General features: G+C 64.2%; 1 protein-coding gene across 7 annotated transcripts; it reads right to left on the minus strand.

Annotated features, from left to right (window-relative positions):
• Nucleotides 1–1,512: 1,512 nt before the first annotated feature.
• On the minus strand, nt 1,513–10,780 carry ZFAND2B (zinc finger AN1-type containing 2B). 7 transcript variants are annotated; one of them, XM_077829408.1, is made up of 11 exons: nt 10,672–10,780; nt 9,934–10,016; nt 9,238–9,420; nt 8,068–8,162; nt 6,799–6,930; nt 5,683–5,834; nt 4,932–5,051; nt 4,625–4,694; nt 3,824–3,900; nt 3,156–3,240; nt 1,513–2,781 (listed from the first exon to the last, which is right to left on the minus strand). In XM_077829408.1, the coding sequence occupies exons 2-11, from the start codon at nt 9,986–9,988 to the stop codon at nt 2,737–2,739; spliced, it is 1,014 nt and encodes a 337-aa protein (XP_077685534.1). In that variant the 5' UTR covers nt 9,989–10,016; nt 10,672–10,780; the 3' UTR covers nt 1,513–2,736. The 7 variants fall into 7 exon arrangements, with proteins under 7 accessions (XP_077685534.1, XP_077685535.1, XP_077685536.1 ...); XM_077829409.1 differs by having other exon boundaries at nt 10,625–10,707; XM_077829410.1 differs by lacking the exon at nt 10,672–10,780 and adding an exon at nt 10,416–10,430.
• Between the last annotated feature and the right edge of the window lie 160 nt (nt 10,781–10,940).

A 10,940-nucleotide genomic window follows, 5' to 3' on the forward strand; every position in this document is an offset into this window, starting at 1 on the left:
AAGAAAGTTAAACAGTCCTATAACCAAGTGGTTGTGTTTGGCCAGCTTGTTGGGGAGAAGACCCAATCCCAGTTTGACCCCCTGGGGTTTTGGGGTGGCCAAAGGGCACAGGCCGCAGAAACCTTCCCACATGCGGCCTGCGAGTGCTATCGACCACCCCCGACCTAAGGGAGGGCGTGAAACTGGAAGGGCCTGGTGTAACTCCCACCAAGGAATGGGAGAGATGCTGGGGCATCCATGGGAACGTTGGTGGCTTCGAACTTCCCTAGGTCACCGGGTAAAGTGACCCCGCTCAGTTCGATCTCGAAGGGGGGAGAGATGTGACGAAGTGGGACTGTTCTTAATGTTTCCTCCGAATATTGTGGGGGTGCCTTAGTTTCCCCTATGCAGTTCTTAAGTATCTAGGGGGTGGGGTAAGGGTGTAGGATCATTGCAGAGCCCTAGAGGGCAGGTGTATGCAGGGGTCTGGACACAGAGAATGGCCAACACCCTGTTTCCTGGCAACGGATGGCCTGGGCCCTTCCCCACTGCAAGATGAGAGCTGAAGGGTTGGAGAACAAAGGAATCTGGTGACCTCCTCGCCCAGGGAAAGGAACAAAGCCCAGAGGAAGAGGGGCTGGAGGGAGTTTCAGTTTGGGGCTGGCTGGGACATGGAGTGAAGGGCAGACCTGGTTGTCTGACTCACTGCCCCCCAAAATGGACCCAGCTGAGGGGTCCTGTTCTCTGCACCTACAAGCTGTGTGTTAGACCATGTTCCTGTCGGCTAATAAACCTTCTGTTTTATTGGCTGGCTGAGAGTCCCATCTGACTGCAGAGTTGGGGGCAGGACCCTTTGGCTTCCCCAGGACCCCGCCTGAGTGGACTCGCTGGGGGAAGCACACGGAGGGGCAGAGGAGGCTGAATGCTCCGAGGTCAGACCCAGGAAGGTGGAGCCGAGTGAGCTGTGTGTCCTGAAGACAGGCTGCTCCCAGAGAGGAGACTCCCCCAGAGTCCTGACCGGCTTCGTGGGGAGCAGTTCCAGAGCATTGCCCAGGGACTCCGTGACACAGGGGCATCAGGCTACAGCCTAGGTCAGGAGCAGCACCCCCTACTGAGCAGGGAAGGTACAAAGCCACGTGGGCCAGAGAGGGCTGATCTGGGCCCAGCCCCCTCCCTTGCTCGAATGGGCCAGGACGCAGCCTCTGCTCCTTGGCATCGCCCACAGACATCTGGAGTCGTACCCCAGCTCCCAGCCAACACCACAGCCCAGCCCACAGCTGGGGTGGCAGGAGGGGGACAGTGCCCCAGTGCTGGGCCCACAGCTGCTCTGGCGGCCGGCTTGCAGGGAGCTGGGGCCTCAGGCCAGCTCCTACCACCCCCATGGCTCCTACCGCGTGCTGTCGGCCCAGGCAGGAGGCCAGGCGCTGCTTGTATGGTACCTGGGCCGGGCCCAGAGGATTCAGGCTCTTGGACTGTGAGCGCAGCCCAGGGCAGGGTCCCTTCCCCCCCAGAAAGAGACCATGGACACCCTGCTTTTGGGTAGGACTTTATTTCCCTCCAGGCAGCACTTGGCTGCCAGACAGCTCCAGCCCTGCGGAGAGCAACCTTTCGCCACCCCTGCTCCTGCCTGCCGCAGCCGGCCCGGCCACAAGCTCAGGGCGCAGGACGAGGCGCCCGGCTGCAGCTGTCACCCCAGTACGGCACACGCGGCCATCGCTGCAGCAAGGCCCGGCGGCGCCGAGCCCTGGACACGCAGAGCTGGAGGGGAGCAGCTTCCGGCGTGTCCAAGCGTCTGCACTGAGCACCTCAGGCAGCATCGCCTGGCAAGAGGCCCGAGCTGAGGAGAGCCCCCCGCACTCAGCAGCCTGCTGGCAGGGCCCTGGCCTCATGCCAGGCCGGCCCCGAGCCCTGCAGTCAGCAGGACTAGAAGGGGCTGCTCTGGGGAAGACTCCAGAGTCCTGGTCCCTATCACCAGGGGAGATGCTCCGCTTCGAGGACAGGTGTCGTCCCAGGGCAAGGGCTAGGTTGGGGGAGGGGGTGGCTCTTAGCAGTGGCATTGTGGCAGTCCGTGGTCACGGCCCGGAGAGGCTGTGTTCCCATGGGAAACAGGGCAGCTGCTTTTCCCAGCTTCCTCCCCCACATCCAGCACCCGAGGAGTTAAGGAGAGGGGCTGAGAAAGGCTGGCCTGGCCCCACAGCTGGGCCCTGCCTGCAGGACAGCAGGGAGTCACGCACAGGGGATGTCAATGCAGGGAAGGTGCCAGGTCTTGCAGGGCAGGGGACTCTGCTACATAGAGTGGTCAGCACAGTGAGTGCAGCTGCAGGGCCCCTGTGGGGCCGACAGGGCCAGGGCTGAGTTCCCACTGAGGGGGAAATTAGTGTTACCCAGCTATGACCATCCCTCCTCCTGGGCACCTGGGGAGGGGGAAGAGGTGGGGGTCAGTTCCGGCCCAGGCAGCCTCGGGCGGGAAGTGAGAAGAGACCCCTCACACCCGTGGCCGGCTCTGGTGCGTGGGAACCGGGTGTGGCCTGAGGCAGCCCCGTGCAGCTCGAAGTGACGGCGTAGCTCGCTGTTCAGCTACGGTCTATTCTACAGGGAGCAGGCACGGCCAGCGTTTGGTTGATTGTTTCTAGCTGTGGAAGAGGCAGGAGAAGCCCCTGGCGGCCCTCCGCAGGTGATGCTCGGGCAGGGCCTGGCAGAGCTGGGCGATGGTACCCAGTGCTGCGGGCAGGCCCTAGGCATAGTGGTGCTCCCAGCCTAGAACATGCTGCAGTCTGATGGCCTCGAACTCCGGCTCTGGGCCTGCAACGTGAACACACTGGATGTGACATAGCACGAGTGAGCAAGTGCCCCATGCCCGGCACACGCAGGCCCCAGCAGCACTCCGGGGGCCTCCAGGGCAGGGATGGGGCTGCTGCAATAAACACAGGCCTCGCCCCAGCAGGGCTGAGCCCTCCCCTTTGCTGCCCCTTGGAGCCTGCAGGGGCTTGGCTCCCCTAGCCAGGTCAGGCTGCCCCCCGGGGACAGTCCGGCCTTGGCTCACTTCAGCCAGGAAGCGGGGGTGCAGAGCTCCAGCCCCCAGTGCCGAGGAGCGGGGAAGAACCTGCTGAGAGCTGAGCTGCCCGGCCTGGCGTTGCTGGGCCTCAGCACGGAGCCTCCAGCTCAGCTCAGCTCACCTGCTCCTGCTGCCGCCGCTGGTACTCCTCCTCGCTCGCGGCTAGCGCCCGCGCCAGGGCCAGGTCCTCCTCCTCCTGCGCGCTGCTGGAGACAGCCATTTGTTCAGGGGCAGGAGACCACACCCCACGCCGCCCCGCAGCCCCACGGACAGCTCAAGCAGCTGGCTAACGAGCCCAGAGAGGCCGGAGGAGCCTTTGGGACAATCCCCATGAAAACACAGCATGGGACTTCGGGAGCCAGGCTGCAGGTGTCCCAGCTGGGACGGAGCCGGGCCGAGGCCTGTCCCAGAGGCAGCCCCCGCATACAGAACCCCTGGAACCAGACCCGAGAACGGGGCTCAGAAGGGCGCCACCTGCTGGACTGCACCGCTCCTCGCAGCAGCCTGGGTTTTCTCGGGTCCTGGCCCATTCTATTCCTGCCTATTAGTTGTCAAGATGTGAAGGGATCGCAGCCCAGGCCAGTTAACGCACCCGGCCCCTCCCCAGCCTCTGTCCCCTTCCGGGGAGTTCGCCCCCACAATGGTGCCCTATGCAGGCTCTGTGTGGTGCGGCTCTCAGGTGACCATCAGCATGTCACCGGCCCCACCCAGCAAGCACCCTCTTGCAGGGCCAGCACGCCCAGCTGCGACACAGCCCGGCCCAGGTGCTGCGCCAGCCCCAGACCGTACCTGAGCGCCCGTGCTGAGCTGGGCGCCGATTCTGCCAGGGACATCTCCAGGGCTCGCTGCAGTGCCTCGTCTTCACTCTGAAAGGAGAGTGGGGTGTGCCCACGGCACTGCCCGGCTTAGCCACACCCTGGAGACAGGGCGGGCCCAAGCCCCCGAGGTTGTGCCGCGAGGGACAGTCCTACCCTCACCCTCAGTCATGGGGGTGTGTGTATCTGGCCCACCTCCTACCCTAGGCCCAGCTGTAGGCCTGGGAGTTGGACACGGTCAGAGGGAAGGCATCTGGCTTCAGAGCCCCCGCCCCATTCTCCCCCTGCGGGGAACAGGCTCACCAAGCAGCTCCTCGCACCCCTCCAGCCTGACCTCAGTGGCAAGGGGCTGGTGCTTTCTCACACTCCCCGTTCAGAAAACAGAGCGAGGGAGACAATGGCAGGCGCGGACAGTTGCCTTGGCCGGGCCGGGCCCCCTAAGAGCCTCCAGCAGAGCCCAGGCCTGCCCTGGCTCTCACGTGCAGGCAGCAGAGCGAGCTCCATCATGGCGCCACTGAGCACACGGGGCCCCATAGCCGAGCGCCGCACAGGCGTCCTGGGGAGCGCTGGGCCCGGTCCTGCCATCTCGGAGGTGGGCGACAGAGCTGGCCCAGAACAGGGCTCCTGTGCCTGGCACACGACTGGGAACTGGCAGCCTGGTGCTTGGCCGGGGACCTCACACACGGGGTGATGAGGCTGCACAGCCTGGGAGCTCGGGCACCCAGTTCTCCATGCCATGGCACCCACTGGGGGAGGTTCGTGCCGGGCCACTCACCAATCCATTCTGCAGCGCAACGGCAGGGGGCGAGGTGCTGCTGGGCGGCAGGGTCACCATCACACCGCCTCTGGGCGCAAGAGGAGGAGCAGGGTTAGTGCTAACACGCGGAGCAGCACGGGGGCCAATGCCCAGGTGGGGACCCCCCCCCACTAATGGGTAGCTCTGTGCCGCTCCCAGCAGGCCAAGGAGATGTGCCAGTCCCGGAGGTGGGGGATTTCCACACACCAGCTCTCTGGATGGGCTGCCGGGTCTAACCACCGCAGCCAGGCCTTGGGGGCGAGAGGAGGCGTGGGCATCACCATACCTGCTTGGGGCTGGAGCAGGGGGGCCGGCTGCCGGCCGGGTCGCCGGTCTGGAAGCTCCTCTGCTCGATGTCCCGGCTGCCACAGAGGAGGATGCTTGGGCTCTCGCAACCGCAGCATGTCTGCGACAGACAACGTCCATCAGTAACAGCTTCCCCCTGCTGGGGGGGGGGCTCAGCATGGGAGGGGGTTTGGAGCCCTCTGTCTCCCCACCCCTCCCTCAGGTACTCAGCCCCAGCCGTAGGCCCTACATCCTTCCTGCTTTCCTGTGTGCTCATCTCCCACATGGGGCCTCACCCCCCATGCTCTCTGGGTAGTCACTCAATGGTGCCCAGGCCAGTCAGGCCCCCCAAGCAGACCTGCTAGGAACAGAAGCTGGAGAGAACAGCATGTGCATCGAACGTGCTTGCGGCTTGCACCGCAGCCCAGCATCAAGGGCAGGGACACTTACACCTGCCCACCTTGCGGCTGCAGCTCTGCAGGGAGATCTCCTGGCACCAGAACGCAGAGCACAGGGCAGGGCTGGGGCACCCAGTGCAGACCCAGCCGGCGCGGGGGGAGGTGGGGGTGGGCTGGGGCAGATCCAACCAGTGCAGGGCAGAGCTGGGGTGCCTGGGGCAGACCCAGCCGGCGTGGGGCAGGGGGGAGCTGAGACACGAGGCAGGGAGAGCGCAGCTTATGCAGTTCTCCCGTCGTCATCACTGTGGTGAGCGTGGCTCTGCCCTGGAGAAGCACTTCTCCTGCCCCCGTTACCCGGCTCTGGAGAGGGGGCGCCCCACCCCATTGCAGTCGTGATCCAGGGGGTGCCGGTGCTTGAGGCAGAAGTTCCCGTGGCACTGGTCACAGATCACCTTCATCATCTCCCTCTGCTTGCAGCCAGGCTTCAGACACTTATTGGTGAAAATCTAACCAGAGACAAGGCACCCGGTGACCAGCTGTGAGCTCGCGGCACACAGGGCCCTGCAGCCGTCCCTGACCGGTACGGAGCAGCCCGGCAGCAGCATCCGGGCCGCCTCTCACCTCCGACCCCGCTGTGGGTTTGCTAAGTGGACGGAGCCCTGGTAATGTACGTTCCAGGAGCTTCAACACCAGCAGCAAGGCTGGGTCAGACCCCAGGTCTCCGCATCCCAGCTCCAGCCCCCCAGTCTCCGCGTCCCAGCTCCAGCCCCCCAGCCACGCTGCTCTCTGGGGAATTCAATTCTAGCGCCAGCGAGTGGCGGGCACAGACCAAGTGCTGCAGCGTGAAGGGGCTTTGCCAGCTTGGAGGTTCACGGAGGTAAGGCCGGAAGGGCTCACTCTGCCCCCCTCATCGGGCTGGCGTGGCACAGGCCAGAGCACCGCACACAGGCACTCCTGCGGTGAGGACCTGTCCTCTCCTATTCCGTAAGGGGCACTACGGAGCCCAGCAGCTTGTGGCTGAACTGGGGTGGGTCCAGGGTCCTGTCACGGCCTCCAAGGGATGGTGGGTCGGGAAGCGGCTCCCGTGACAAATCGCCCTCAGTTCCTGCCAGGGCAGCAGCCCCTCGCCCCCGCTGTTCCAGGCCTGGGCTTCCTGCACCCAGCTCTCCTGCTGCCCCCCAATCCCTACCCACAGCGCCCCCAACTATTCCAGGCCTGGACACTGCCTGCCCCAGCAGCCCTGCACCCCTCCATACTGATTTACAGCCCCCAGCATTTCCATCCAGACCATGCCGAACCATGGCACTCATGTGGATTTAGCTCAAGGCCCACTGGGGAGTCAGCTGAGAGCAGCAGACTTGGCTCAACAGGCCCAGCCAGCATTAGGCGAGTGCTGACCAGAGACCCCCCTCCATGCCCTGGAGGTACAGGCCCACAGGGCCAGGCAGCAGCGAGGTCACAGCCTCCTACCTTGCGCTTACGCTGGGCAGGGTCGGATTTGCAGTCTCGGTCGATGTGCTCCCCCACCACCGCATCAGGCATCTCTCCCTTTTTGACAGGGATGGGGATGTTGCAGAGAGGGCACACGGGGACCTGCACGTCCTGCAACACACCAGAGGCCAGGCTGAACATGCCCCCCAGCCCACCCCAGGCCAATCTGTGCTGTTCTGTTCCCCCCAGGGGCAGGAGCTGCCTTGCAGATGATGGTTCTCTCCTGTGGTATTTTCTAACCCTCCAGATTATTTCTGCCTTTGCTAAGCAAGCAGGCCCGGGGCACAGCCACACCCCTGGGAACGCTGGCAGCTTGTTAATCCGTGAAGGGAACAGGGAACAAACAGGTGTTAAAAGTGCCAAGGACGGTTCTGACCATCCATCCCGAGCCCCTGCATAACACAGGCCACAGAGTCTCACCCAGCCACGCGAGAGGAGATAGGACAGAGCCTGCAAAGCAGCTGCCAGGCTTGGGTTAAAGACCCCAAGTGATGGAGCTGCTACCCCATCCCTTGTGAAATGCAGCTCGGGCCTGGGCTGCACAGAGAAGTGACACTAAACGCTCAGGGGTGTAAAAACACACAGCCAAGTCGCCTGAGGGAGCTCCAGCTAGATCAAGGAAAGATCGCTGCTTGAGGGGGGGATGGAAAAACCCCTTCTGCTGCTGGACGCTGCATCTACTCTATAGGGGCACACAGTTTTACACCCCCCCACCCCCGGCCTAACACCCGTGCCTCCCCGGAGCCGAGCAACAGCTCATTGCCAGTCCCTTTGCTCAGAGTCTGACCCCGCGAGCAGCGCTCTGAGCTAAGCCCATGGGAATTAGTTCAGCAGACGTTAGATACTTTCCTAAGTCCACGTGCATTAGCCCTGCTGTGATCCCTCCATCCCCTAGCGTTGGGGTCCTAGAAACCATTCAGCTGGCCTGGCAGATGTCGCCACCTCGTGTTCTCTGCTCTCTGCCCCTCTGCTGGGCTTGGCTGCTGGAGGATCGCAACACGGATTCCAGGGAACGCCCAGTGCCCTTCTGTCACTGGCTGAGCTTGCCTCGCTCTCAGACTAGCCAGGCACTGCTATACACCAGGCAGTTCCCCTGGCTCCACCTGCCCCTCGTCCCAGGCTTCACTTGCGCATGTGGGGCCTGATCCTGAGGTTTTGCCAGGAGCTGCTCAGCAGGTCTCAGAATGAGGCTGCCAGGTAGTCCCAACTCCGCATGGAGCCAGGCCCCAGCCACCCCTCCCCACTTACCTTCTTGTAGGCAGAGGTGCACTGGTGCTGGGTGTAAGTGATGTGGTCGGTGCAGAATATCTGTTCGCACGCGTCGCACTTCAGAGGGAGAAAGTCTGGCAAGACAGGAGAGACAGCAGGCAGGTCAGGGGCTACAGAGTCAGCGCTTCCCACTGCACAGCCCAGGGGCCAGCCAGCTCCAAGGGCACAACCCAGCCACGCACAGCCTGGGACAGCCTGCAGGGTCACAGGCCTGCAGCCACTGAAAGACTGAGCCATTCCATATGTAGCTAGAGCTCCCGGAGACTACAGCTCCCAGCATGCACTGCTCCAGTTTAAAAACAAACCGCACATTTATGGCCTGCAGGAAATGTTTGTAGCTTTTCAAAGTTGTTTAAATGATCCAGAATATTTCCTAGCAAGCCGAAGGCACAGCTTCTTCACGCTCCTTCAGGGATGCCAAGGACTCAACCCCGAAACAGTCACCGCGGTAGGAGAGACATCAAGAGACAGTTTTAATGTCAAAGTTACACGCTCTTGACAACGAGGGTTTGTACCGTCAGCGCCTGCCCGCCCGCCCTTCCCCCTCCCAGTGAGGAGACTGATGATGCCAGTCACTGGAATACGAAGGGGGCACAGACCGACCAGAAGCAGCAATGGGATCTGCAGGTCTCTGCGGCACGAGGCAAGCCACTAAGAAATCAAGACACAGCACTCAGCAGCAGCCTCAATGGCGTGTGAGCAGTACGAGCGAGAGGAGAGAGCAAAGCCAAGCCAGCTCCCACAGCACGAGCGACCCCACAAAGGAGCCACCCCACCCCAAAGCGAGCTCTGTGACACAGCCAGGTGCCATGGGAGCAAGCCCTGGACTGGCCAGTTAGCACCTGTTGACAGCCATTTCACGTTCTCCTTGGCAGGGACACCCCAGACACTAAGGGGGCATTTCTGCTCCTCACATGCGCTTCACATGCTGTGTGGCTGAAGTGCCCTGGCACGTGACGATGCTCAACACTTACAGTGTTTTCTGACCATCAGCTAACAAGCCCCAGAGGGACCGGGGCACCGTGCCCAGGAGTCAGACTGATCATTTGTCTGGTCCCCACCATCCCCCAACGGTCTGAACACTTGGGACACAGCCCACAAGAGACACACACGGGTAACAAACAAGGGCTGAGAAAGGCACTTGTTTACCTGCTTTGGGGTGGGCATGCCAACATCGCCAGCTCCCTAGGCCCTTGGCATGAAGGGCTCCAATCACCCCCTGCTCCCCGAGGGGGTTGCAGACAGACTGAACCGCATGGGTCGCTGCCCCTTGCTCCCATCCCAGAATGCACCGCGCCCCCTCATTGTAACAAAGCACGGGGCCCACAGCCTCTGTCAGGAGGTTTTCAGCATGAAGGCAACCAAGTAAGCAAAGAAACGGGATTTAGAAAGTCACGGCTACTGCGCCACCAACCACACACGTGACCCCAACACCCCTGCACAGAGTGCACCTCTGCGGCAGCTCCCAGCCCCCCTGCTGTATCCCACTAGACCCCGCCTCCCTCCCAGAGCCGGGGAGAGAACCCAGGAGTCCTGGCTCCCAGCCCCCCTGCTGTATCCCACTAGACCCCGCCTCCCTCCCAGAGCCGGGGAGAGAACCCAGGAGTCCTGGCTCCCAGCCCTCCTGCTGTATCCCACTAGACCCTGCCTCCCTCCCAGAGCCGGGGAGAGAACCCAGGAGTCCTGGCCCCCGGCTGCGATGCTGCAGGTCACTGGGCTGTGGCAGGGCAATAAGCAGCCACAACCCCACTTGACCAAGCCAGCGCGGCCCCACCGGGGGCAGAGGCGGCCAAGGGGGGGCAGGTGGCCCCAGGCTCTGCCCCCGCAGCCAGATCGGGGCCTCACCCAGGCGCTTGCAGGTCGGCTCGGAGCAGTGCGCGCCCAGGTCCGGGAACTCCATGGCGGCGGGGCCGGCTCCGGGTCCCCTGCTGCAGCGAGAGAGAGTAAGAGGGGCAGGAGAGCACCCACTGGGGGGGAGGCAGGCTCGGGGGGGGGAGGCGGAACACCCAGGTGGGGGCGGGGGACCCAGTTATGGGGGGGATGGGGGCACCCACTGGGGGGGCAGGCTCGGGGGGAGGGGGGCCCAGTTATGGGGTGGATGGGGGCATCCACCAGGGGGGCAGGCTCGGGGGGAGGGGGGCCCAGTTATGGGGGGAGATGGGGGCACCCACCGGGGGGGGCAGGCGGGCCCAGTTATGGGGGGCACTCACCGGGGGGGGCAGGCTCGGGGGGGGCCCAGTTATGGAGGGGGCATCCACCGGGGGGACCCATTTATGGGGGGAGGGGGCACCCACCGGGGGGGGGCCCAGTTATTGGGCTGCACCCACCGGGGGGAGGCAGGCTCGGGGGGAGGGGGCCCCAGTTATGGGGGGAGATAGGGGCACCCACCGGGGGGGCAGGCGGGCCCAGTTATGGGGGGGCACTCACCGGGGGGTCAGGCTCGGGGGGGGCCCAGTTATGGGGGGGCAGGCTCGGGGGGCCATTTATGGGGGGAGGGGCACCCACCGGGGGGGCCCAGTTATTGGGCGGCACCTACCGGGGGGAGGCAGGCTCGGGGGGGGGCAGTTATTGGGGGGCACCCACCGGGGGGCAGGCTCGGGGGGGACCCTCCCCGCCTGAGCCCGGCCTCGCTCCTACTTCCGCTGGGGAGACGCGATGACGTCAGCGTTACGCCGCAGCGCGTCCGCTCCCGGCTCCGCCCCGCGCTGGGGCTGCTCCGGCGCTGAGCGAGTGGGCGGGGCGAGGGGCAGAGGGGGCTCCCTCGCGCCGCCCCAGGTCCTAGCGCCCGCCGTATCTCCCCAGCCGGCTGCCCGGCCCGGCCGCTGGGAGAGCGGGAGGGGTCGTGACCCATT

The sequence above is a fragment of the Eretmochelys imbricata genome, chromosome 11 (genome assembly GCF_965152235.1).
Source record: "Eretmochelys imbricata isolate rEreImb1 chromosome 11, rEreImb1.hap1, whole genome shotgun sequence".
Classification (NCBI taxonomy): Eukaryota; Metazoa; Chordata; order Testudines; family Cheloniidae; genus Eretmochelys; species Eretmochelys imbricata.